The sequence below is a fragment of the Rhea americana genome, unplaced genomic scaffold (genome assembly GCF_003343005.1).
Source record: "Rhea americana isolate MKP2758 unplaced genomic scaffold, rheAme1 scaffold_10, whole genome shotgun sequence".
NCBI lineage: Eukaryota > Metazoa > Chordata > Aves > Rheiformes > Rheidae > Rhea > Rhea americana.
In genome coordinates this window covers 7,952,480-7,979,668 of record NW_028185039.1, presented here as the reverse complement: position 1 = coordinate 7,979,668, position 27,189 = coordinate 7,952,480, and the positions used below count along the sequence as shown (strand labels likewise).

Below are 27,189 nucleotides of genomic sequence, written 5' to 3'. Positions count from 1 at the left end.
ACGAGGAGCTGTAAATTCAGATCTGAGTTTGATTTCTGTGACACTGGGGGATGTTTGGTTTCATTTTCTGATGTGGTTGCATGTCTCCTGACAGGAACAGATTATAATACCTTTTTCCAGTATACACATACAGATTTTCCACAGTGTAAAATTTCAATTTAGGCTTAAAATGTAAACCTTGTTTCTGATACTTGTCTCTGCTATTACCAGCAGTGATCTGATACAGTTGAACTGTTCTCTCTTTATTTTTAAAATATGGCCTTTAAATTTAGTTGAGGTTATATTTCAATGAAACTGAACTTGTGTTTGTGAAATTCCAGGTTCCTATACTCCAGTTGTAAATTAAAAGAAAAAGCCTGCTATTCTCTTTATTTGAGGATTTTTTTCCTTCCAAATCTTTAGCATGTTTGTTCTTAAGATTTGCAGTATTTCATGGATTTTAGAATATTTTCATTACATAGAGCTAAAGTTAATTGCAAATTAATGAATTCAGTATGTTGCATATGCACTGAAGACTGAATAGTCATAGACCTGCCATTGGTAGGATGTATTTGAARTGAGGCAGAAAGCAGATTTCCTGATTCTTACTTTAACTTGCAGTTGTTCTAACTCTTCCCTTTCATGAATAAACAAACAAAATCTTGCAGATTTTTGCACTTGAAAATCAAAGATCCTCTTTTAAGGCTAACATGTTTATTAGCCTGAGGTCAGAGATATTTACCATTGTAAAACTGGGCTGTTTTTTGCCTCTGGAGATAACAGATCAGTTCATTTGGTGATGATTTTTAAAGTATTGCTGGTGTTTTTTAGAGATATTTAAATAACTATTAATATGTAAATTTAATGTTCTTGTAGTCAAGTTATACTTAAAGTTATTTTTGTCTGTGATCTACTTGATTTAGAAAAATGCCTGTCAACTACTACCGTTTAATGAGTGTTATCTGGAAAGTACTTTTTGAAGAAATAGTTGCAGAGTGAAAACTAACATAGTTTTCAGTTACTCAGCTGTTAACATTTTAACATCTTTCTGGTAACACTTTACTATGAAAGACTGCAGTAAATAGTCTTTGTTTACAAGAAATGAATGTTGACATGATGCTTTCCAGAAGTTTTGGTGATAGGATATGGAATGCGGAACAAAGTGATGCTTTCTTTTAAATAAGATATTAATTAGTGTAAATACTTTATATGAGTAAATCAACATTTTTTGTAACTGTTTTTTTTCTTTCTTCAGGGTGGGGAGCGTCCAAAAATAAGTCTCCAAGTTTCTCTCTATCTTCTTTCTCAAGTATGTATTTAACTTATTTTGTCCTGTTTCAGAATGTGTTTTGCAACAGTGTCATAATTTGTAACAGGAATTATAGTTTTTTGATGTATTTCAGCAAAACCATTTTAAACAATGTTTGCCAAATTGTTTTTACCTATTTTCATTTTTTAAAAAATACAAGCRTATTTGTTGTATTACAGATGGAGCAAAGAACTTCTCATTTCAATTAATGTTTTTCCTTAGAGATTCTCATCATACATGTCACCTTTTAGCACACTCAGTGCTCTGATGGTTGTCAAAAAGCATGTAATGGAGCCATGCAACTTAATAGAGCAGAGTGTAGTAAAACTGCAGGTGAAACTTAGATGGACAGTGTATTTTACTTTGAACTTGCCTAAACTTTGAAGGATTCCAAGTTTGAATTTTCCCCAACTGCACCCAAACGTCTCACAATTTATGTCATTATGTCTATGACTTAAATCTGTTTCTTTGCAGTAATTGGAGTAATTATAAAATACTTATTATCTCTCAATCTCACGAGTCACACTTCCTTTTCTTTCTGGATTCCTCCCCACCCACCCCTCACTCCCCCAAATGAAGGAAGTTTTAGGATGTGTGTGTGTGTGTGTGTTTTTTTTTTTTTTTTTTCCTCTCAATTGTAGACAATGGAAGGAAAAACCTTATGCTAAATAATGATGTCTCCCTATAGTCTTTTGTGCATAACTGAGTCTAGTTTTCTTAAATTATGCTCTCTGAAAAAAATTTTGATGTGCTTCACAGAACTTTTGAATTTTAGTTTTCTTCCAAATTATGAGTGTAGACTAGTCATTATTGTATGGCCCATAATTGTCATTATTTTTAAAAACTTCTCTGAAAAGAAGTGATTTGTCAAGAATACTTAATTTGCACCTTAATTTAACACCCATGTCACTAAAATTTTTTTAGGTTTATTGACCACAAATAACACCTTGGGAGCAACAGCTCTGTGTAACAAGCTATCTACGTCATGAAGTGTTGTATACTTTGAACTCTCTTAATCTCATAGGTTTCAGTGGTACTGTTGGCTGGATAACAATTCAAGATTTGCATCTATACTATATTCTTCAATTAAGTTTTAATAAAGAAAATGGAACACTGTCTCCTAACTCTGAAGAATAGGGAGCAAATTCTGTGCATCAGAATGGGATGTGGCCTGGAGAATCAAGCTAAGCTTTCTGTACCTGGTAGAAATGTGGGGGTTTTTTTTGTTTGTTTGCTTTTAAACCTAGAGAACATCTCTGAAAGTGTGGGATATAGCGATGTACTAAAACATCCTGCCTGAAAAAGCGTACACAGAGCATCTGAAAACTTTTTTTAATTACTTCAGTTACTGATGTCAGACATATTCTTTAATTATAGCTCTTCATATATTAGAGACAAGTGCCTGAAACACGTGTAGCAGCAGGTAAAAATCCAGGATTATTTCAAAGTGATTCTGTAGGGTACTTGGACTATACACAAGAACTTTTTGGTCTTCCTCTTTTCTGGATTATAAATTTGAGTGATTTGTGAGATTGTTCAAAGTATTTTGAAGTGTGTTGCAACATTCTGAAGTCTTGCTTAGGCCTTTATTGAGTACTAACTGCCTTACCTCTAAAAGTCTGGAATGGTTCTAAATTGAATCAGAAAACCTGTGGATATCGTGTATAACTAAATATTGTCCAAACAGTGCTGAGATTTACTGATTTGGACATTATCTGAGGATTTTTCAGCTAGAACCAGTGTTTAGGGATCCAGCTTCAATATTTCTTTGGAAAGAATGAGTGTAGGCTGACATCCAGCTATTGTGGCTGGACGCAAGCTGATTCTGTCCAAATCAGATAAGCCTATTGCATGACATTAACTATGAATCACTGCGAAATAATTGTGTACTGGAGTACTGTCAGTCACTGAGATGCAAGGAAGTTAATGGATACTACTTACTGTATTCAGTTTGTGTAGTTGCCCCAAAACCTACATTTTTATGAAGTTGTTTTAATTTGGGATCCCTGCTACAATATTGCGTAACTTTAGTCTTAAAGCTGATGAGGAAGGATACTGTCTTTCTTTTAGAAGGTGAAAAGAGCGTGCAGAATCACTAAAACTAGGTGGTATAAAATGTAGAGAAAGGGCAAATACCTGTAGAAAGAATTGTGATCTACTATCTAGCGAAGCAGATTTCATAAACAGTGCTGACAATTGTACTTTTGTCTATATTTAAAGTTAATGTAGTAGTGTTTAATGAGGTCAAAAGAAATATGTTCAGTCACTGAAATTATGAATTTGTATGTGTCTTGTAATATCTAATGTTTCTTTTCTCCTTTTTTTTTTTTTAATAGGTTTTCCTAATTATACATTATGCACCTTTGGTGAACTCATTGGCTGAGGTTATTCTTAATGGTGACCTGTCAGTGTTTTCTTCTAAAGTTGAGCAAGATACTCAGAAAAATTCAGTAAGTGACCAGCTAATGTTTGAATATATTTTTTTTCATTTCTTCTGACTTAGAGAGGCAAAGTAAGATGCTTGAAAAATAAAATGGGATATTTGCAAACTGGTAAGCTAAGGTGTTCATGCTTAGGAGGGAAGAAGAGTGACATGAGACTCTTACTGCTGTCATATTTGAGAAAAAGGTTAAGTGCTCTGTGCAACTTATGTGTTCTTACTTGCCAACATTACAATATTTGTGCATTTATGCATGCATATTATCACAGGTGATGGTACAAGAATGTGTAGGACACACAAATTGGAATGCTTTGTCCCTTCTGCTGGGGTCAGACACTGCAGAGGCTTTCATCTCTTTTTGAGACATTCTTACAATCAAGTCTGCCTTCAGTTTTAGTTGTTAACTTCCTGGTAGTGATACACGGATCCATCATCACAGCTTTCCTATAAAAGTATTTCCTTACACAACTTGAAGCAGAAATGAGAAAATTAGTGAAATATAACTAGCTTTATGGTTAATCCTTTTAATATACAGGAAAATAAAGTTTTTCATCTAAATATTCTCAGTATTTTAGTGTTAAGGCTGATCATCTCTGAAAGCTCACGAGCATACATAAAAGACCTCACTTCACAATAGGTGAGGATTTTATCACTTTGTCATTGCCCTTTATGCATTCAGATTTAATCCTGTATAAATGTTCCTGGATGATGCTGTTACTGCTTCCCCCCCCCCCCAGAGTTTCATGTATTGTTTTTTTTTTTTTTTTTTTTTTTTTTCTGTCGTTGTGGGTTTCAGTTTGTGAAATGCTCTTTTTTAAAAGGCTTATTTGGGGATAGTAATAATAAGGAGTATGACCTTGCTCTGTTAAAGAGGCTTCTGACTATAGTTTCATCTAAAAGATGAACATATCCCCACGTGTCTGACTGGACAGTTAAGAGCATTACTGTCTTGATGCTTTATTTGTAACAAACGTTTGATTGATTGCATATACCATCAATGCGGGAGTGCGTTGCTATAGTGCAGTAGTCCCAGGAGTGCCTATAGCTGTTAGAGATTCCAGGGGGAGGTTTACCTAAACGCTTTTGTGATATAAGTCAACTATTTCAAATTTCTTCCTACTGTATGGTGGAAGCTATGTGGGCTGATCTTTGCCAGTAGCTTTTGAATCCTAGTATTTGTACTGCTGACCTTTATTTTTAGAATCTAATCCTGCTTAGAAGAACCACTGAGGTGGAATAAGGGAGTTGACCTTATGTTTTTGAGATGGAGCAATCTCTTCTATTAGGAAATGTCTGACCTTCTGCTAGTTGCGTACTCAGTGTTTTTGGGTGCGTTACTTGTGCAGAAGCAGCTTTGTTACTAGGAAATTTGTGGCAAGAGGGTGGGGCACCATTTGTTGCAGAAGTGAGATTTCCCTCCCTCCCTCCCTCCCCATCATAGTTACTGTAGAGTTGCAAAATATTTATAGCGTGAATGTTTGTGTGCTTGAATTGTTATTAGTAATATTAGGAGTTTCCTATGAACTTGTGTTTTTGTTTGTGGTACCATTTATGTTGTTTCTTTTTAATGGTCATAAAGATGTGACCTCACGTTATATATAGAGATTTCTGTTATGCCTGAAAAGTTACTAAATAGAGGGAAATTGTAAGCATCTTTCCTAGAAATACTAAAACTGCACTAAAGGTGAGCTTTATTGTAGGAGACAGCAAAGTTTTGGCAAATTTAGTGGAAGAGGGGAAAAAAGAAGCTTCCATGGGGAAAAATGAGTTTTTAGTAGATTCTGCCCTATTCTTCGAAGAAAACTTAGACAGAGATCCTTTATTGCCATAAAGCTGATTGGTAGAGCTTGTTTATTTGCAGAAAGAACAGGGAATAATCTGTGGAAGAAGTCCCCGTTGTTGTAAGTAGGACATGGAGCTATACCAAGTAGGCCGCTCTCAGTTAATGAGTGAACTACAGTTGCATGGCGTTTGCTACTGATATGCAGCTTCAGGCAGTGAGGCTGAAGTGAGGTGTTATGGGGGGGTAAGCGTAGACAGCTCTAAGTAAAGGTGAGAGTTCATTGTTGCTCTGCTTGACTTGTTGTCCTTGACCCTTTTTTGGACTATCTTAAGGTGTATTGGCATCGTAAGTTCTTTGTTTTTAACTCTAGTGCATTCTGTTGCAAAGGAATTAAAAACTTGTACTGAATAATGCACATTTTTTCAAGAGTTACTTTGGAGTGGCTTGTTCTGGGATCAAAATAGAAAAGTGGTGATCAAGGTTGCTTTGTTTTTGGACTGAAAGTTAGATTTGAGTTTGTTCTTAAATCATACCCAAATTTAGGTTCTTCTACTTCTTCCTTTCTGTTATAATTCCTCACGGTGATAATTTTGCCTTTCTCCTAGGCTTCTTGTTGTTTTTTAGAATAATTCTGCATGGGGTGAATGCCAGTTATCTCTAAATCTGCATTATTTATTTAGCATTGCTCATATCTGGTATTTGAGATGTCTCAAAATAACTTAAATTGCAGTGATTATCAGTGTATATATACTAACATGCAGCTTTGAAAAACAAGGAGATAAACAAGCAAAGGAAAAACTAAGAAGCGTTGCAGTTCCTGTGTGTAAATGCAAGTTATCCAGAGTTATTTAGAGCAAATAATGATAATGCAGGAGTAAAAGGTGCTCTTTACTGGAAATCTGATTTGCAGAAAAAATCACCAGCAGATTTCACTACTGATAGGTTATGAATTTGCAATAGCCTACCTGCGGAGATGTGCTGAACACCACACAGTAGTAGCAATTGCCCAAACTCCATACATGGAGCGTTGAGTAAAGTGGATCCATTATCACTCAGACTGATAAATGAACGGGTACTCCACTTCAGAGCGTAGCAAGCTAAGATGTGGTGGTCTTCCTATATATATATATTTTTTTCCTTATGTTTCTGTTAGTTGGTATCAGTAGAAATGCGTGCTGCTTTTTCATGATGAGAGTTGAATATCTGTAGTCAAGAGAATGCATTTAACTTGGCTGTCTCACACTAAGGTTTACCTTATTTCCTGCGAGATCTATTTTCTTGCATAATTAGGATGTGGGTCAGTTCTACCTGCTTGGTTTTGTTTTTTTTTGTTTAACCTACTTTTACCTTCCTGTAAGAAGTTATTACTGGTACTGCCTTATTTTACCAGCATACATTGCACAAGATAAACCAAAATTGAAAATATGATTGAAAGACATTGTAAAAGTATAAAATAGCAGTATCTCAAAATGTATAGCCAGCTTAGATAAACTAATCTAAAATGTAATTTTAGACTATTTGAAATATATTACCATATTACGTTTGATAGCAAAGAATATTTATTGGCTTTATTCTAAACATTCAGACTGAATAGAGCATGGATTAGTGCTCATAAGCGTATCTCTATCCAATGGTCTTTTCTGTTCTTTTGCTTACATGGTTAACAGCATGTTAGGAATGCACTATAGTAAAATGTGTCTCTAGCTCAGTATGAACTATTGAAATTTGCAGGCAAAGTCAAGTATCAGATGTTTCATAAAACCAACAGAAAGTCTTGAGAGATCTCTTGAAATTAACAAACAGAAGGGGAAGAAGAGATTGCAGAAAAGACCCAACTATAAAAATGTTGGTGAAGAAGATGAAGAGGAGAGAGGATCTGAGGATTCTCAAGATGACCTAGATAAAACTAAAGGTACAGAAGGGAGTTCAAAGGGCATCAGAACAAGCAGTGAAAATGAAGGTGAGTATATCAGTAAATAAAAATGATGCCCACAATTTGGATACTGTTACTCTTACGTGGTCCTGGTTTTGATCTGTTAAATGGCTTTTTTTTTTTTATTGTTATGCTGGATAAACATAGGAATAATTAATTTATTTTCTATTTGGATGTGGTGGTTTTCTGGATTTTTTAAATTATTCTGTCAGATATAGTCTTTTAATCTAATTTAAAATACGAAAGGATTTTCATTTCTTCTGATTCAGTCCTTAGTTTAAAAAGAAAGAACACTGCCTTGCAGATAGTTGCACGTGATTATTGAGCATTTTCTAAGTACACTTAATGACTTTTTTTTTCCATAAGGCAAAGATGTAGCAACTTAACCTTTGTAAGATGTTCAGGAGTATTTTATGCATGTTTGAATGAATAAATACCCTCTTCTGACTTGTTGAATCTTATGGTTCAACATTAAAGAAAACATCTTCAAGCTTTTTAGATTTTAGTCACACATTTGCTAACTACAAGAAGCATTGGTTTTGTATGAGTATATGTATATTTCCTTATATAGCAATTAAATTCCTTAAAGAAATCTTTAAGTGAGCTTTTCTTCTTGTATTGGGAAGAAAATCCCAATCTAGGTATTCCTTAATCTTTTTAAGGTTGTAGTGTATACTTACATGTAGTTGCATTAGTTACTTTTATTGAAAAATGTAAAAGAGCTTGCAATAACCATTTGTTAAAAATACATAACTTTTTGTTTTTTTAGAAATAGAGATGGTAATCATGGAGAGATGTAAACTGTCAGAATTATCTATCTCTACTGTGACAGAACAGAATACAACAGATGAAGAAAAGAGTGCAGCTGCCTCTGGAAGTGAGATAACAAACTGGAATAGGTAAGAAGGAGCTTTGTTTTTCTCAATGGCTTTCTTGCTCTCTCACGTCTATCATCCCTCTTAAGAGATGTCTGAAACTTGCTTTTAATTAAAATTACAGGGATTCTTGTGACTCAAAAGTGTATGAGGCAATAGGAATATGGGATATGGCCTCTCCACTGAGCAGCTGAGATATGGTCCAGTTTCTTTGTTAACTTTTTCCTTCCTTTTAGAGCATTTATAGTACCTTAGGTAGATAATGTTAAATGCAGTAACAGAATATTAAATGTGTTCATGAAAGATGAATTTTCATTCCAAAATTTTCAAAATCTCTGAATTCAGCTAGAAAAACATATATTTTTAGTGACTTTTATTTGCATATCTGTTGATTTTTATACACTCTTATATACAAAAAGATAAAATAAGAATGCCTTGGTTTAGGACTGAATTTTGTAAAATTTCAGTAGTAAGTATTTATGAATAAGCCCCACTAATCTATATAATATTTCTGAGATGCCCTAGTATATCTTAGGGTTGTTGAACACTTATCTTGGTGATTAATTTTAAATGAGAAACTATTCTCTAAATGAAACTGTTTCAGAGTAAGTAATGATAATGTTCATCTTCAGATCTGTTAACTTGTATGCTGATGTTCTCAAAACAAAGCAGTTTTCAGCTGTTTCTGGGAGCAGAAATTCTCCTGATTTCAGAATAGAAACTCTGATAATGCAGTGTAGTCCATTTTAATTTTTTTACTCATAAAATTTTTTAAATTAAGCGCTAGCATCTTACGTATTAAATGCCAATGAGATACTTTTTGTAATAATATACATCCATTCTACCTTGTCCCTTCTGTTGCTGCTCTCTTTCAGCTGAGATTGATTTGGTCTATGCTGTATTTAGCTATACAGAGACCTCTTAATGAAAGTGGGGATTCATAGGAGTTATTTGGGCTACAGGTTATTCAGATAGAGACTTCAGTAAAGACAAATGCTGTGAAAAAGCATCTGCAATGAAAGTTATTCATCTCACTGCTATGATATTTCTTTGGATTTCATAAAATTTTGTAATTCAAAAAAAAAAACTCGTTGAGAAAAACAATGACAAATGCATTAAAGAGGATAGAAATGTTTTAATAGCATGTAAAATTGGTGTTGATGGAAGGGTTACTGATATTTCTGCAACTATGACTTCCTAAACCACTGGTTTTCTTAAAAATTAAGACAAAACATGACTTTGACCTCTCAGTCTATTTTGAGGGTAATTACCCTCAGTGGTTGGTCTGGCAGCAAACATAGTTGTCTAGTATTTAAGTAACTCAGTAGTTAAACAGTATTTAAAGGATTCTTGAGCCTGGATATCTCAGTTCTTCTGCTTATGACCTTTAGCCTGAACTCTCTAGGCTATGTGTAAAATGCTGTGTTTCAGGATGTTGAGGCCTCTATAGTTTGTGAGATGCTTAGAGAGTGCTTTGAAAACTGAAGGCACTCTTTTATTATTTGGATTCAGTACTGCTAGTATTCTATGTTGCTTTTGGTCAAATAGTTATCTTCTTTCTTCATGTCTTTTACACTAGGAATGTCATATGGGTAGTTTGGCTTAGCTAAGTACAGCAAGGTTGAACTTGGACAAAGRGAATAGTAGATCAATGATAGTTGACTATATCAGAGAGAATGCTTGTGATCTGACAACAAAAATGCCTTTGTGGCTGCAGTGTCATCAACTGACCAGAGCAATAATATGTTCTACTATTCTTGTGATAGCTTTCTTCTAGTGGAAGAGAGTATGTTGTAGAAATGTGTATGGAGCTGAAAAAAAGTGTCAAATACATTGCTATGACTTCTGTTGAGTGGTTTACATAAATTGTGAACCATGAGGGTGCCACAGATCTGAAACACCTGTATAAGCATGTTGGACTCTATTTTGATAGCCCTTCTGACCTTTAGTTAATTGCAACAATGAGTTTGTAGTAGATGCTTCTTAACTGCTGTGCCTGAAGGTGGGAAAATTTCTTTTTCCCACTTTGAATGTTATTACCTTAAAATATTTCAGATTGCTAATGTATTGCTACATCAAGTATCAGAAAGATGTCTTGTAGCATAAGGATTTTTCACTTAAAAAAAATCTTTAAAATTCAGTGAAGGAATTATTATGTCTTTTTTAAATCAAAGTTCWAAACCCAGCTCTTTTGGCGATCATGTCACTTTGCTTATCTTGTGTGTCCTGGCCACTTACCCTGTAAAAAAAAAATAGATCAAAGGATTTAATTTCTGCTTGTGCTCTAAGCTGACTGGATGCAAGCCAGCTCAAGACAAGAAGCCAAATTGCCTTGCCACCAGGCTTGGGCAAATACCAGCTGAACATCAGCCATGTCTGGTCTATCTAAACTGCTTCTGGATTAAGTGACTTTCTGATCGCTGATGTTGTTGCCAGGCTGCTCTCCATCATCTTTGAAAGGTCCTGGAGAGCTGGAGAGGTGTCTGAGGACTGGAAGAAAGCCAGTGTGACTCCAGTCTTCAAAAAGGGCAACAAGGGGAGGACCCAGGCAACTATAGGCCCGTCAGCCTCACCTCCATCCCTGGAAAGGTGATGGAACAGCTCATCCTSGCTGTTAKCTCCAAGCAWAAGGAGCAAAAGAAGGTGATCAGGAGTAGCCAGTGTGGATTCMCCAAGGGGAAATCCTGCTTRACCAATCTGATAGCCTTCTATGATGGAATGGCTGGCTGGGCAGATGAGAGGAGAGTAGTGGACATTGTGTCCCTTGACTTCAGCAAGGCTTTTGACACTGTCTCCCATAACATCCTCCTAGAGAAGCTCTGGAAGTGGGGTTGAATGAGTGGACAGTGAGGTGGATTGAGAACTGGCTGAAAGGCAGAGCTCAGAGGGTCGTCATCAGTAGYGCRGARTCTAGTTGGARGCCTGTGGCTAGTGGCGTCCCCCAGGGCTCAGTGCTGGGTCCCATCCTGTTCAACTTTTTCATCAGTGACCTGGATGAGGGGACRGAGTGCCTCCTCAGCAAGTTTGCTGACGATACCAAGCTGGGAGGAGTGGCTGACACACCTGAGGGCTGTGCTGCCATTCAGAGAGACCTGGACAGGCTGGAGAGCTGGGCGGAGAGGAACCTCCTGAGGTTCAACAAGGGCAAATGCAGGGTCCTGCACCAAGGGAGGAATAACTCCAGGCACCAGTACAAGTTGGGGGCCGACCTTCTGGAGAGCAGCTCTGCAGAGGAGGACCTGGGAGTGCTGGTGGATGACAAGTTGACCATGAGCCAGCAATGTGCCCTTGTGGCCCAAAAGGCCAATGGCCTCCTGGGGTGCATTGGGAAGAGTGTTGCCAGCAGGTTGAGGGAGGTGATCCTGCCCCTCTACTCAGCCCTGGGGAGGCCTCATCTGGAGTACTGTGTCCAGTTCTGGGCTCCCCAGTCCAAGAGAGACAYGGAGCTACTGGAGAGAGTCCAGCATAGGGCTGCAAGGATGATCAGAGGGCTGGAGCATCTGCCCTGTGAGGAACGGCTGTGAAAGCTGGGCCTCTTCAGCCTGGGGAAGAGAAGGCTGAGGGGGGATCTGATCAGTGTGTACAAGTACCTGAAGGGAGGGTGTCAAGGGGACGGGGACAAACTCTTTTCAGTGGTGCCATGTGACAGGACAAGAGGCAATGGGCAGAAACTGAAACAGGAAGTTCTGCCTGAACGTGAGGGGGAATTTCTTCCCTGTGAGAGTGACGGAGCATTGGAACAGGTCACCCAGAGAGGTTGTGGAGTCTCCTTCTCTGGAGATCTCCAAGGCCCTCCTGGATGCAACCCTGTCTAACATGCTCTAGGTGACTCTGCTTGAGCAGGGAGGTTGGACTAGATGATCTCCAGAGGTCCCTTCCAACCTTACCTATTCTATGATTCTGTGATCTATTCAGGGTGTAGGTGAAATGAACTCAATGTTTATAGCTTCCTGTATTCATGTCATAGATCACATAGGCTTAAAACCAGGACAAAAAACTCTTTTTGCAGTCCACAGCTTTCATTTTTCCTTTCCAGTTTTCCTTCGTCTGTCTTTTCTATAACTGGCTGACTTTAAAATTTTCTACTGCTTTTGTTTGTATAATGTAGTGTTCTCCAAACTTTTAGTGAAAATGACTTTCTTAACATGTCAGGTCTGGTGCAACATGAGTTTTAAGGTAGCAATTTTCTGTGCCATAGTGATAGCAGATCTGGATTACCTATGTATACCGTTACAACAAGCTGTAGAACTCTTCTGCCTACATAATATATCTGCTGGAAACAAACCTTATAGAAGTATGAGCAGTTACGATTTGGGAAAGTATTATGTAACACAGCCTGTTAAAATGTCAGAAAATAGAATATAAGTTATGGTTATAACCTGCTCTCAAATTGTTTATTTTTACTTAATACCTGAAAATGTGCATAATTATGTTTGTTTCTTTCATTAGCTGCATGTAGAATAGGAGAACTAGTTATTCATTTCTCAAACATAGTCTTTTTGTTCTCCAATATCTCAAAGTTACCCCTTTCCACAGGCCTTTTCTTGATATGGTCTATAATGCACTGGACTGTGCTGAAGATGATTACTATGCTCTCTTTGTGCTCTGTCTTCTTTATGCCATGTCGCATAATAAAGGTAAGAAATTTCTCTCTTCCCAGAGAAAACTGAGTCACAGTGATTCTTATAAACAGTCAGATGCTGCCTCTTTAATCTGTTATGTTTATACATGCTATACAGTGAGAAATTCTTACACAATAAGAGAGGAAACTAAATGTACTGAAAGTAAAAATAAATAATTGCTAAGGATCTCCTTTTAACAGCTGTTGCAGAAAGCTTTGTGAATATCAAGTTATTTTTCTTCTTTGGTTTCTTAGATGTGGAATAGGATTATTGTGTTTCATTTTTAGTCTCTCAATTTTGATTGAAGGCCACTCTATTCGATCTGAATATATATATAAGGGATGAGATTTCTTCTTCCTTCTCCCCACCCTCTTCCCCCAGGCGATTCTTACTTTTGTGATTCTTCCCCACTTTGCATGTACTATGATGGCTCCATGTAATCTAAATATAAGATATTGCAAGACTTGTCCCCATGTGTTAGTATCAGATCTTTGTATACTTTAAACATGTGCGTGATGCACAAAGCTGGAGACTCAGATCTTAGTATGAAAGTCAGCTATTGCGTGTTTGCATTCAGCTTTGCCAGATCTTCACCTATTTTTCTACCATGCAGTTCCTCAATAACCTCCTTATCTGTTGTGTCATAATTGATTTAAAGCTTGTTTAAGTTATCAAATTATTTTGTGCCCCAGAACACTGACATCCTCCCAGATCTCCCAAGGAGCCTGGACTGTTTTACAAACTAGTAAAACTGTTAAAAGTGTAGTTCATTATAATTCATGCAGTTTGAGAATATGCAATGTCTTCTAAGGGGTGATTGCGGTTGGATTTTCATTTTTTAACTTTTTAGCTTTCTTGTGTGTGGATTTCAAATAGATTCTTTATGTGAGCATCTCATTCATGTGAATAATCACTTATTTTGGGACTTGAGCTGAACCTAAATTATTTTCTGTTTATAATAATTTCTATAGAGCTTTATACTGAAAATATAAATTCATCAACTGCTTCAGTGAATTGAGCAGAAGGGCAAATGGTGTGATAACATGCCCACAGGTAAGAATGTTATTCTAGCTTAGCTTCAGGGTGCCTCAAAAAGGCAAGCAGAATGGTGGTGAGAATCTTGAGGAAGAAGACTCATGAGATAAATTTTTGGTTTGCGAGATCTTAAGTTTTACAAGAAAACTTAATATTTATGAACTTGTGAGAAAAAAAGTGAATCTGAACTGTTAGTAGCACTTTCCTTTATGGATAGGAGAATTGCTAAACTAATTGAGAAAATTTGTGACATTTTTTTCTTTGAATAGTCTTCCTTATTTAATGTCTATCTCTGTATTGCAGCAATAGTTCTGGAGTGGGTGTGATGAGACTGTCATATAACATTGAATGAGCATTGAAATATAACACATGAACAAGYGGGAGACTGGTAGCTGTAGTAGCTCAGGACCTGTGAAAGGAGGTTAAAATGATGTTTTGGATTTCTGTGTGTGTTAATGTCTGTTTGTGGGTTGCTGGCTTGAAGTTGCAAAATATTTGCCCTGTACATTTGCAGCTCACTTTCAAGATTTAACTTCTGCTGTGATTGGGAAATAGGTCATTGCAAATTCTTTGTTTATATGAGATCAGATACTCATTTGCCAATGAGCTTTGGGAAACTTCTTTCAGGAAGGGCAAGTGAGCTGGCTATCTCTTTCAGTGTTGGGTGAGCTGCAGTAAGTTGAATATCCAACTCCAAATCCTCATCCTGCTGTTCAGTTACATAGATGTATTAAGTGCCCCAGCCCAATCAACTGGAGAGAATAGAAAATACATTAGAATGCTGTTGAGCAGCATCTTACTTGGAAGCACAGTGGAAACGTTGTGTTCGACTATTATGCGTGTGCAGTCTGTATTCTGTAAGCTAGCTGCTGTTCACTTCAGAGCATCTGCAAGTGTGTTTGCAGAGACTGCTTTCAGCCTAAGGGGCCATACAGTCAACCCCTCTGTGTCCTGGAGAGGAAAGGTTTTGTAGTCTGCTGATTTCTCGTGCTTCTATTTGACTTGCGTGAGCTAAATGGTCCTCATAAATGTAGGAATTTCTGTAGAGGAGTTCCTCTCTACACTGAGTTTGGTAACAGGGTTGTCATGGACCTTTGTCATAGGGTGCCTCAGGATTAGATTGGTCCCCATTTATATCTTCATTCAGTAGAATGCAAGTGACCTGTCTGTACAGCCTTTCTCAAGGTAAGGGCCAGTGACCCCTTTTCTTATAAAGAGGCATTAAATCCTATGGTAGTTGACAATGTCCTATTGGTAATCTATTTAAGAAAATGTAGAGGTGTTGAGTAGTTTCCCATGTTTCTGAAAGCAGCAAATCTCTGGGAGATTATTCCTGTTTGTCTAGGATCTGATTGATCTTTTTGCAGTCCATCTGGCAGAGATGGTAAACATATTACTGAGCACTTGAGTCAGTTCAAACGCATATAACGAATTAGGAACACAGGATGGTTTCTTATAATTGAACATAAAACAAGTCTGTTCTTTCTACAACCCAGGAAAATGAGTTGTAGATTTTCTGTTTCAACATACTCATATTTCAGATGTGCTTCTGATTCTCTGGCTGGACAATTTGAATTTCAACTTTACTTTTCCCTTCATCCTTCTCATTCTGGCAGTGAAAAGAGTAGTACAACAGGGCACATTATGAACACTAGCCTAAGAATTTTGGTGTTAAGCCTAGCTTCTAAAAGCACAGGCTTCTTAAATTCTGCAACTAAACTCAGACCTCTAGTGATTGGGGGATCTTTCCATTTGTACCTTCAGTGTGCATTTTGCATTCTGTTCTTGAATGGATTTAAAGAAAATGTGCATATTCTTCACCAGCAGGAAATATCCATGTAAATAGGAGAAAAGAATCCCAAGAGGTATGTGAATGTAGCTAAAAAGATTATTTGCAAAGTGTGCTCTAGATGTATTTAATCCCCAAAGGAGTCCTCCAGATACAATCCTAGAGCACTGTGCTGCACTATATTATATCTTAAGAATGCAGGAGTCTTGTGTAAAATTCTTGGCAGGCAGACAACTGAATGAAAGATGCTGAATACTAATTCTTCTGTGGTGATTTCAATTGGGCCAGTTTTTTGGGCACCTGCTCAGTCCTGCCTCCTTCCCCTGCTCTCTTTTCTTAGTCTGCTTAATGGCTTTCCAGTGGTTAATGGCCATGTCTCTCTGAAACTTAATCCACGTACAGATACTCCTTAAGATATGTTACTCAATCAGTTTTTTTCCAACAGGAGAATTGTAACTCTTTAAACTCTTTAGTTTGTTGCGAACACTGGTGTTCCACTAATTGCCGTAAATGGTGGGTGTGTTTTTTTTTTTTTTTTTTTTNTTTTTTTTTGTTTGTTTGTTTGTTTGTTTTTTGAGTCTTGGTATGGCAGAGAAAATGTGCAAAGCTTGTCATTAATCTTTTAAGGTAGACTGTATTGTGTTCTGCCCTCCCTGTGCACTTCCCCCTGTCCACCCCCAAATAGCTGTTTTATTTCTTCATTACCTGTATGTATTACAAATACTATTGATACATGGAGTTAACTACAAGTTCAGGGTTGAAAAAAATTAACTGGGGTACACTCTTCCGTTTTAAACAGCTCGTGTTCTGTTTTAAATGGATGTTAACTACCGTTCCTTAGAACAAGGACACTGACATCCTCGGCAATCCATAACTTTTTTACTTTAAGAGGTATTACAGTAAGCAGTCTATTCTGGGAACCTACCCATTCTCAGAAATAACTTTACTACTTTACAGGAATAGGTTGAGAAAAGGCAGTTTTAGTTTCATAATACTGCAAGTCAGTGAGAATTTGTGATTTGGGATTTTGGGATGTTCCCTGAATAAAAGGCTTCTATTTCCAGAGTAAAATTCCTGTTTCTAAATTATATATGAACTAACCACTTACTACCAAAGAAGAATATAAAATTAGACTTTTATCTTTTCCTCTYTTAGCCTTTACGTTTTTCAGATGTGAGTTTGATTTGATTTAGATGCAAACAGTCTGAGAATTCTGGATGCAGCAAAATGATTTGGTTGTCACTAGCCATTTTGTTGGGACTTGAGTGTTTTCGCCTAGTAGAGTGATTTTAAATCTGACATTTGCCAGTGTTATACATGTTTGTTTAGTCTCCTAGTTGTTTGTCATTTTCCTTGTGATTGAGACAAACACAGAACTGTCTTGAATAGTTTTGTAGTGTTAATTATACTCTTACAAAAAAACTGTTGCACTCTATAAAGTATTTACTCTGAGACACACTCCTGTTTGCTTGTTTATTTCCCTTCCTTCATCTCCCTACAAAAGGAATTGACCCAATCAAGCTGGACAGAATTCAACTTCCAGCTCAACATGGCGAAGAGAGAAATTCATATAATCATGTACTTGCAGAGGGGCTCATCAGGATAATGAATTATGCTGCACAACCAGGTATCATGTTTCTAGTATTCATCATCTTGCCAAGCTGAAATTTTTGAAGATACTTAAATAAAATGCTAGGTAGCCTTTTGTCTATGGGAGGAAGTATCTGTTTAGCATGTTCTTTGTTGACAATACATAGATGTATTGCAGGAACTCTGCATTTCTTCTGAATAGTTGTTTTAATGCTCAGGTTTATGCAGAGGTCTTTTGTCTTAATTCCTCTCTGTTTTGTTGAATAAGCAAAATATCTAGCAAGAAATGATGAAAGATATGTAGTGATTTTGAATATAGAGCATCATCCTGAAAACGTGATTTGAGTGCCTTTGCAACAGTAGTTCCAGTGAAGCAGTAATCTTCAAATGAACAACCTGCCCCCAAAAATGAAAAACATAGGCAATAAATTGTTGGTACCTTTTCTTTCTGAAGGTTATAGCAAGCTTTTCTATGATGTCTTTTTAATCACTGACTGTATATTCAGCTCTGAAATGTTTTGCAGAAAGCATTTGTCCTTGACTTCAGGTTTTTGTGAAATGATGTTTTCAGGGATCAATGAGAGAGTCCATGGAGGCATTTTTGATCTCTTATGACATGTTGAGACTCTAAATCTTTTCTAATGATGTTGATCCTTCTTGAATGGTTCTGTTTTAAAGTATCTTCCCAATTACTGTATATTTTTTTTATGGCCATCAGTAGTGTTTATCTGCATCAGCACCCTTCTTTGTCAGGGTGCTCTTGACAAAGGAGGAAAGTTTGTAACAGTTGCAGAGAAGAGTGGAAACCTGTAAAAAACAGTACTGAGAAGAGTGATATTTACACTGCTCCTGTGTTGAATATTGAAATTATCTTTTCATAGATGGAAAAATCCGTTTGGCAACATTAGAACTTGGCTGTCTGTTGCTTAAGCAACTTGTATTTTCTAAAAATGGCAGTATCATAAAAGATGTTCACCTTGCTTGCCTTGAGGTAATTATTTCTTTCAAATTACCAATCCAGCATTACTTGTCTTAGTCTTGTTGTATAGTTTAATGATTTTTTTTCATATTTGATTACAAAAAGCGTAATGTGACATTTGAGACTAGAACACCTTTCAATAGGTGGTGCTGTGCAGAGAAATTAAAGAATTGATACCCAATATTTCATTTTCTGTTTCCTTGCTATTTAAACTCTTAACTTTTCAGGTATAATTGTTTTTCTCTAAAATTTTTGTTAGCCATCTCAACAATGTAATGAAGAGTGGTTTTGAAACAATCTCAGATAAGCTGTGTTTCTGTGAGTGCAAGAACTGTGCTCTGTTGAGATCTAGGCTGAAGGCTATGAGTATGGGGACAGTTTGCTCTGAAAGTGTTGGTTTGGCATGGTGTTTTGTTGCTGGGGGGGGGAGGGGAAGGTTGTTTTGTTTTTTAAAGGAACTTTGAGTAAGTGGAGTACTTATTACCTGAAACACAATTAAGTTTATATTCTTTTTCTAGGGTGCAAGGGAAGAAAGTGTTCATCTTCTGCGACGTTTTTACAAGGTAGTACACTGGAAGAAAAAATCATTTAGATAATGTGGAATTAGACAAGTCTGTAACCCAGTCTCTGCTTAGTGCACCTCGTGGCCTTTTTGTGGGGGAAGAACATACTCAGTTTGAGGGTTATTCCCATTTTCTGCCTCTTCCTTAACAAAAGGACTGTTAGAAATCTTAGAGGCTTTGTGTTAGAAGTCAAATGAGCAGTCATGTGCTTTTTTTGTGACTGCTGTATAGTTCATGGAACAGAACCAAACAAACCTCAGAATGACGTTTCTGGGATTTTATCATTAAGACTAATGAAAGATGTTCATTTCTTGATACTGCTTTATGGTTGTATCTTATCTCAAATATTTTACTTAATCTTTTTTTTTTTTCTTTTACACTTATGAGACATCTGCAGCTTTTCGCTTCTTTCATATTGTAAACAATTTGAGACAAGTAAAATGTTTAGCCCTAGGTATTAACTCCTATATAAGGAGTAGTAAATCCATGGCAGTTTTCAAATGTCTAATATGTTACCATATTTCTGTTAGAATTCTCCTGGAGAATATTTACCAAAGGATGTGGTACAGGGTTTATTTTTAATTTGTAGCTTACAAGAAATAAGTAATTAAAAGACAAGAGAACAGATGATTCCTTAGCCATAAGGATTCATATGTCTATATGCCCTTTTTTGAAAGGGAGAAGAAATTTTTCTGGATATGTTTGAAGATGAATACAGGAGTATGACAGTAAGTAATAAATAATGTGGTACGTGTTTCAGAGTTTGCTTATAATATCTGGATGTTGCAAAGTGGACAGGAACTGTTGACTATCTGAAAATACCCACATGTCTGCATTCGCCTGTTGCTCTGTGCAACACAGAATGTTGTACAGCAAAGGGAGGGGGTTTTAAATGTTTCAGACATTTCAGCTCATTTTCTGGCAGAAAGATGCTGTACATTCAGTGGGTGCATATATAATAACTTTGGGCAATTTCATCCAAGTTATATATAAGAATAGATATTTCAAACATAATTGATTCATGAAAATAAGGAACCATGTAAGGGAGAAACTCTTAGTGGTAAGATTGAAGGAAAACATGTAATGCACAAATTTTTTGCATTATTAGCACTCTTTTTGAGTGTGTGTGCTGAGGGGGGAGAAACAAGAAATTGTTATAGTTGCTGCAAGCACCAGAAAAATTTGAGTCAAAACTTGCAATGAGCCATAATACAGGCTTTGGGTTTTTTTTTTTTTTTTTTTTTTTTTTTTTTTTTTTTTTTTTTTTTTTTTTTTTTTTTTTNCTTTTCTGCTCTATAGTCTTAAAATTTTTGCAGTTGTTTTCAAGTATTGAAACTGCCCTAGTATATTAGGGACAGATGAACAAATATCAAATAAAGATTGCATTTAAAGAGCTTAAAATAACAATATGTATGGTATCAAAAATTCTGAGAATGCTCTAACAACTTCTTCCCCTCAAAATATGCAACCATGTGGTATATTTGAAAATAAAGGTGCAACCTTCAATTGTGCTGTGTAGTAATCAATGTAAAAATATTTTCATAGATGAAACCCATGAATGTCGAGTACTTGATGATGGATGCTTCCATTCTGTTGCCTCCAACGGGGACACCACTGACTGGTATTGATTTTGTGAAAAGATTGCCCTGTGGAGATGTGGAAAGGACACGAAGAGTGAGTAAGGCTTTTTTTTTTTTTTTTTTTTTTTTTTTTTTTCCCGGCGGAATACTACTGGTGATGATGAGCAGCTCTAGAAATACAACACATTTTCCCTTAAATGCTGCTTGTTTGAAAGCATCCATAAATCTTAAAAACTAAATGTTTTCTCTCTAATTTCTTGTATCTGGTCACTTGAATACGTACTGAGATTTTCATTTTTAGGTAGTGGAGACATCTACCTAAAAAGACATTTTTGATATGAAATTCATTAATATATTGACAGTTTTCTTTCACGATCTAATATTTCAATCTGTCTATCATTGTATTCCCACAGTAAAGTGTAAATCTCCAACTGAGGCTGGTTGCATTGCTCCATATTGGCTGCATTTGTAGACATAGCAAAAATAAAATTCTGTGCTAGAAAGTGTTCATCTTGGCAGAGTAATTCATTGTAGAGATTTTGGGAGTGAGGAGAAAGCAAAATATGTGTTTTATTAGCTCTAACAATTTGTAGAGGTGATACTGGTGTTATAAATAATAAACATAATTATCAACAATTTTGGGATAGTCAGTTCTTAGTCCTTATCTGGCAGTGTCCTCTTAAGGCTTTAGTGCCTAAGATCTTAAAGATATATTACTGTACAACATTATTATTTCAATTACATAATACCTGATTTAGAGTTGTTTCTATCCAGTCAGGATGTGAGCAAGGCAAGTTGCCGTCTGACTGAAAAGGTAGCATAGGTATAATCTTTTATGTAGTTAAAAAGGAAAAATTATTACATGTTTAAAAAAGATGGAAAAGACTTGTGATTTGAAGGGGGTTGGGGAAGGACAGCATGATGATCTTCAYAGTATTGAAAGACACAGTTTTGAGTGCAAGTGTTTAGGGAGTAAATATGTGGCTTTGATTGTTGGAAGTCAGTTCATGGAAAGGCTACACTGCTTAAGAAGATAAAGAAGCAGGACGGAGTCACATTGTAATGAAGTGATCTGCCTATCTGTAGGATTCCAGATGAAAAAAAAACATTTTAAAAGCTAATACAGGAAAGCTTTGGTGCTATTCATGGAAAACTACTTTATATGGCTTCAGTAAAGCTGAAGGTGCTTTGCTGCTAACCAGAGCATAGTTAATTGATTGAAGCACACAGATATTTCTTTCTGAAAACTATAACTTAGGAAGCTCCTGTTTAGTATTAAGAACAGTTCAAGACATGTGAATATTCCTTATGAATATTAGATTTCCTCATAGCGGATAATTGCATTTGCCTATTTGAAAAGCCATGGTTTTAGGGTAGATTTGAATTTATGCAAGTATCTATGTAAGCATATTGAAGTACTCTTAAAGAAAAAAAGATATTTCCAGGAATCTTCTGAATACTTTTGCTTTCAATGGTAATTATAAACCACACAACCTTTGTTACTACAGCAACTTAAGTTTGATAAAGTACTGTGAATTATCTTGAACAGTGTAATTCTTAGAAAGCAAAAAATGCTTCCTAGAATTCACTGGGGCATTTAACAGAACACTACTTAGAAGTGTTTGTTAATGGAAGCTACTTCGTGGTTTTTCTTGTGCTAAATAAGAAATAACTTAACTCGCATCTGTGGAAACTGAAAAGTATCAATACTCCTGTAAATGGGAATTGTGGGGAGAGAAGGGAGGGATCTCTTTCATCAGCATGAATTTCCTGAATGCTGTCTTTCATTAGAAACTGTTGTCAGTGCTCCTTCCTCTGATCACATTGCCTTAGAATTTTTAGAATTTATTAGCATTCTTATTCTGTAGCCACCTTCTTCCAGTTAGACTTTTCTTTACTCTGATGAAATGCCATGACACTAAGCTTAGTTTCAGGTGCCTCCATGGTGATGCTGCTGCTGCCTAATCTCCAAATAGTAATTTTTGCTGACAGTTCCAGATGTACAGTGTTTCAGTTATGAACATTTTGTAACATGATTCCAAAAAAGCTATCGACAAATTCTGTTTATCAGTAAGTGAAGTCCCATATTTTATTTATATCAGTTCTTTCTTGTTAGATCAGACCTTTTTTAGCTCTCTTCTTATTTTACTATAGAAAGTTCCCCTAAGTGACATTTCATTTTCTTGTAAGAATTTTAGGAAAAACTTAAAGAAGTTGGATACCTCTCAAGAGTTTTCGACAAGTCGTCTCTAAGTCCAGACAGATTGCCTCTTTGACTTAAGATATTAAATGTTAACAAATCTTAATTTGTAAAGCTACTTTCTGAAATAGTCTGCTAGTGCCTACTCAAGCCTTCTGCCCAGAATCAGATGCTCTTTTGAATTGTTGATAGTGTAATTGCTGTCTGCAGCTTTTATTTCTGGTTTCTATAATGCTAAAACATTACTGTTTCTTTGCACACAGTATCTGTATATAGACAGAGGAATCAATACAAAGCAAGGCATAATTCTTTAGGGAAGATTGTCATTCATATTTGTCCATATTTAATCAAAGTTTGTGAAAGTATACAGAGATCAGTTAAAGAGCTCTGCTGTTACGTTGTAGTCTAAAAGTGTTATATAAAAGTCACATATCATGTGTTTTTGAGTTTATATTGCTATGGCTAGCAGACTGAGGGCTATCAGTGTTTCAGGAAGCATGATGAAGCCGCTCTTCATCTACATTGAGTTTGTTTTTCACAAAGACTGAAATTCTAATTTTCTTTCCAGCTTCTGTAGGTTGGGGAATGCATGCAAGGAAAATTAGCACCTTTTTGCAAGATAAAAGTTTTAGAAAGCACTCTCTTTGTTCTTTGTTTCCTTACCTTACAATCTTCTGGAATTTCAATTACTGAGATAAAAGGATTATCTCTGTAATCTTCCATTGCAGAGATAAAAGGATAGTGGTAGCAGAATACTTTTTATATAGCTTGGTAACCTTTTAGAGCTCCAGAGTTCATGATTCTTGCCTGTGTTACACTTGCATTAAAATTAATCAATTAGCTAGTTAATACTTCTGATTATTGTGAATCCCTTGCAAAATAGCCGTGCTGTGGAGAGTGGGGGAAAGGAAGAAGGAGCTGTATCATTGTCTTTCTGCTGCAAACCATGAGTCGTCCTCTGACAGAGGACCAGATGAAAAGTAGCATAACAATTGGAGTAAATGCGATAATGAATCTTCTCAGTAGCACACTTTTCATGCATCTAGATTTGGAAAAACTGCAATGCAACATCTTGCACAAGCTGTGGGCTCTTATGTAACTGTGCTGAGTATAGTATATGGTATACTGTAAGCATGATGGCTGCCTTTGTCTTTTACCTCAGATGTCTGAGGGGCAGCTGACTGCAGTGTGGTGATAGATTGCTTAAATAGAGTACCTTTTTTTTTTTTTTCCTGTATGTAGAACAGCATATTTCCACATTGTACTGGGTAACTTTTAGGGACCAACAAACTGGAGGTTGGAGTTGAAAAGCACTTCTGTATGCTGCCTCAAGTGGAGATGTAGCTCTACCTGCTTGATGCTATTTTCAATATGGTTAGTGCCAACTCAGGACCTGGATAGGTTTTTTTTTGATTCAGCTGCTCAGAAGAAAATTGAAGGGACTTGAATGAATATTCAGCTCTGCCTTGWTTTCTAGACAATATATTAAAAAATCTAATGTGATAAAAACCTTTTGAGTAGGTAATGATTAAGGTTTAATTCTGTATTGATAATTCTGAATCCTTAATGAAAATTAAGTCTTTGGAAACTGATGCATCTTTCTAGGCCTAGACTGGCTAAATAACTTTTCACCATTGATTCTTTTAAGTAGAGAATAGGACAAAAAAGAAACTGCTATTTCTTAAATATTAGGGCTGTGGATACAGCATTTTGCTGTGCAGGTTTCAGGGTAGCTTGAGGAATATGGATACAAAGCAATTGTTTTCATCGCTTTTTAATACACAGCACACCAAATTTGCCTAGTTACCTCTGGGTTACTAGGAACCTTCTTGAGCCTGTCTATAGTCAACCAGTTGCTATGATCAGAGCACCATCTTTTGTACACTTTATTTTTGCTGCACAGAGTTTTGTCAGTGAGTAGCAAAGGAAGTTATTACTAAGCAGGCAAAGGCTTTATATGTGACTCCTCATGAAAGGAATAAAATTTCGTGGTCTCCAAGAGGCTTGTGACTTTCCTGTAAGGAAATATTTCTGGTGGTAAAAGCAAGACATGTACTGAGATGGTTTGCCTACATCTTCAACTAATTTCTTTTTGTCATGTAGTTAGTATCAGAAGAATCATAACTTATTTTTGGCAATTCCTCAAAAAAAAATCAACATTTTTGTTCTTTATCTTCTGCATTTTGAGTACACTTCAAAAATCCTTCGTCAGGCCATTTCTGCTACAATGCACAATATGCTGATTGACCATAAAGACTTTTAATGGCTTAGCCTAGTAAGGACATGTCCAGCTTTTCCAAAGTGCTCAGTGAGGCTTTCTAATCATAATACTTTGGTCTTCTAAACTTAAATCCCTTAAAAATTGTTCTAATTTTCACTGCAGCTCTGGTAGATCTGTATTTTTAATCTGTTGATTAGGTAGTATATGGTTCTATTTTTTTTTTTTTCACACAAGATGAAGTATAACCTGCTGGTGGGCTTATTGCCTTTTAAGTGCCTGGAGAAATCTCTCATTTATTTTGTTAAAGTATGTTCATATGAGATTATTTTTATATTTTTATTCCCCACCTCTGTCTAGGAGGGAAAGAGAGTTAAGGAAAAAGCGAGTATTGCAGGCTAAGTAATGGCTGCTCCCTGAATTAAAATACTTTTGAGCATAACTGGGTTAACAGATGCAAGGATGTTGCTATTCTCAATTTTTTTTGAGGCATTTAAATTCAATGTTTTTAAAATAATGTTTAATAATTTTTTCTTAAAATATCCAGTAATAAAACTGCTTTATGATCTGTTCAAGTAAATTCACAGTGCATTTCAATGTGATCTCCACAAATGTGATATCTCCCATTATAAATTGCTGCTTCTTACTCATGAAGTAGTGTTAGTGTCATTTTTGCTAGATGTCCTTGACAGTCTTTACTCAGACCTTCTTAGTCTGTTCCTTCTGGAGTATAATTTCTTTCTCTACCTCTTGCCTTCCACATACCATATTCCCCTATTAAGATTTCAGCAGTGTAACAAATTCACCCACTCTCATGTCAAATCACAGAAGAGTCAATTGCAGAACATCCCTCTCTCCATTCCTGTTTTTCCAAAAGTGTCTGAAAGCATCACCAGTATGGCTGACTAAACAATTACATCTCTAGTTTCCCAGTAACCGTAGTTGTTCTGCCTTTAGAAATAGGGAATAAGGAAGGATTTTTCCCTGGAAGTGATTTTTTTTTCTGAAATTTTCCTGCAATCTGGGAGTTCCCTGAGTACTGCAGCTGTTCCATAAATTTGCTTTTACTGTAAGTCAATTTACAGTATACCAAAGAATTTCTATGTAGGAAGCTGTTTTTAAAAAAATGTGTGTACTATAGCATTAGCAAATAGAAAAACAAGCAAATTGTAGCTGAAGAGGATTGCAAGTGGTGCCTTTCAAAAAAGGCTAATGAAATGATGGTTGTTTCTTGCCACTTTATCTGGTTTTTACATACTGTGTATCGTTAATTGCTAAATCAAAAAAAAAAAAAAAAAAGCATCAGTTTCACAGAGCAGCTGTTGAAAGCTCCTTGGGACTGGTGCAGCTCCTGGAATCCTTTGGCCTGGTGTAAACCTCTGGAGAGTCTGGAGAAATTCTGAGAATGCTGTCTTGCATCAAATTAGTATTAGATGATCCAGCCGATTAAAACTCAAGACTCCAGTGTTTTCTCTCAATCTTTTATACATCTCAACTTTCCTGTCTGGCTCTAGTCATTTTGCTATTTCAAGTGCAAAGCATGAGGGCCTCTGAAGGTTGGTTGTTTAGTTGTATGCAAAGAGCCCAAGTCTGGTAAATACAATCTGACCTAAAATAGTAATGAAAAAGAAAAATGATTAAGAGGTTTTTGCCTACACAGCTCTTGTAATCATTTGCTTGTGAGTCAGAAGATGTATAATTGTAGCAGTGAAATAAACTCTTTGCTGGTTCCACTTAGCTGAAAATAAATGGTCCATGTTTCAACTTTTTTCTGTATTCTTTATACTTACACTGCTTTCTCTTAAAAAAAAAAAAAAAAAAAAAAAAAAAAAAAGTAGACTTATTACATGACAGCAAATTCAAGGGTTGTAAAAGTGAGTATATATTTGCAAGATTCTGCTAAAACACTTACCACTGAGTGCAGCAGTATTTTAATATTCAGTTTTCTTAATTTCTCAAGGCAATCAGAGTTTTCTTTATGCTCCGTTCACTGTCGCTGCACCTGCGAGATGAGCCAGAAACTCAGTTACCACTGACAAGGGAGGAAGATCTAATAAAGACAGATGATGTTCTTGACTTGAGTAAGTAGTCCTCCCAACATCTCAAATGATATGTGACATAGAAAATTGGCAAGACAATTGTATTAAGTCTGTCTATCTACTGGATTTGGAAGCGCTTTTTGTAAATGATTGGAGGGGAGTGGATGTGACTATTCATATACCACAAGATTTAAATATTAACAGGTAAAGGAGTACGAATCCTTCATTTGGTTTCCTGATAGAAATGTTTTTTTT

The 27,189-nt window shown here is 36.2% G+C and overlaps 1 protein-coding gene across 3 annotated transcripts in view; it reads left to right on the top strand.

The window, feature by feature from the left end:
* CLEC16A (C-type lectin domain containing 16A) overlaps positions 1-27,189 on the top strand; it is a 72,408-nt gene that overhangs the window by 13,859 nt on the left and 31,360 nt on the right. For all 3 annotated transcript variants that reach the window (XM_085303199.1, XM_085303191.1, XM_085303206.1), the window contains exons 8-18: positions 1,235-1,288; positions 3,625-3,738; positions 7,243-7,471; positions 8,214-8,343; positions 12,856-12,956; positions 17,270-17,392; positions 18,237-18,346; positions 18,853-18,897; positions 19,575-19,625; positions 20,443-20,571; positions 26,856-26,976. In XM_085303199.1, coding sequence (XP_085159325.1) covers positions 1,235-1,288; positions 3,625-3,738; positions 7,243-7,471; positions 8,214-8,343; positions 12,856-12,956; positions 17,270-17,392; positions 18,237-18,346; positions 18,853-18,897; positions 19,575-19,625; positions 20,443-20,571; positions 26,856-26,976 — 1,207 coding nt within the window. The remainder of the gene's footprint in view (positions 1-1,234; positions 1,289-3,624; positions 3,739-7,242; positions 7,472-8,213; positions 8,344-12,855; positions 12,957-17,269; positions 17,393-18,236; positions 18,347-18,852; positions 18,898-19,574; positions 19,626-20,442; positions 20,572-26,855; positions 26,977-27,189) is intronic.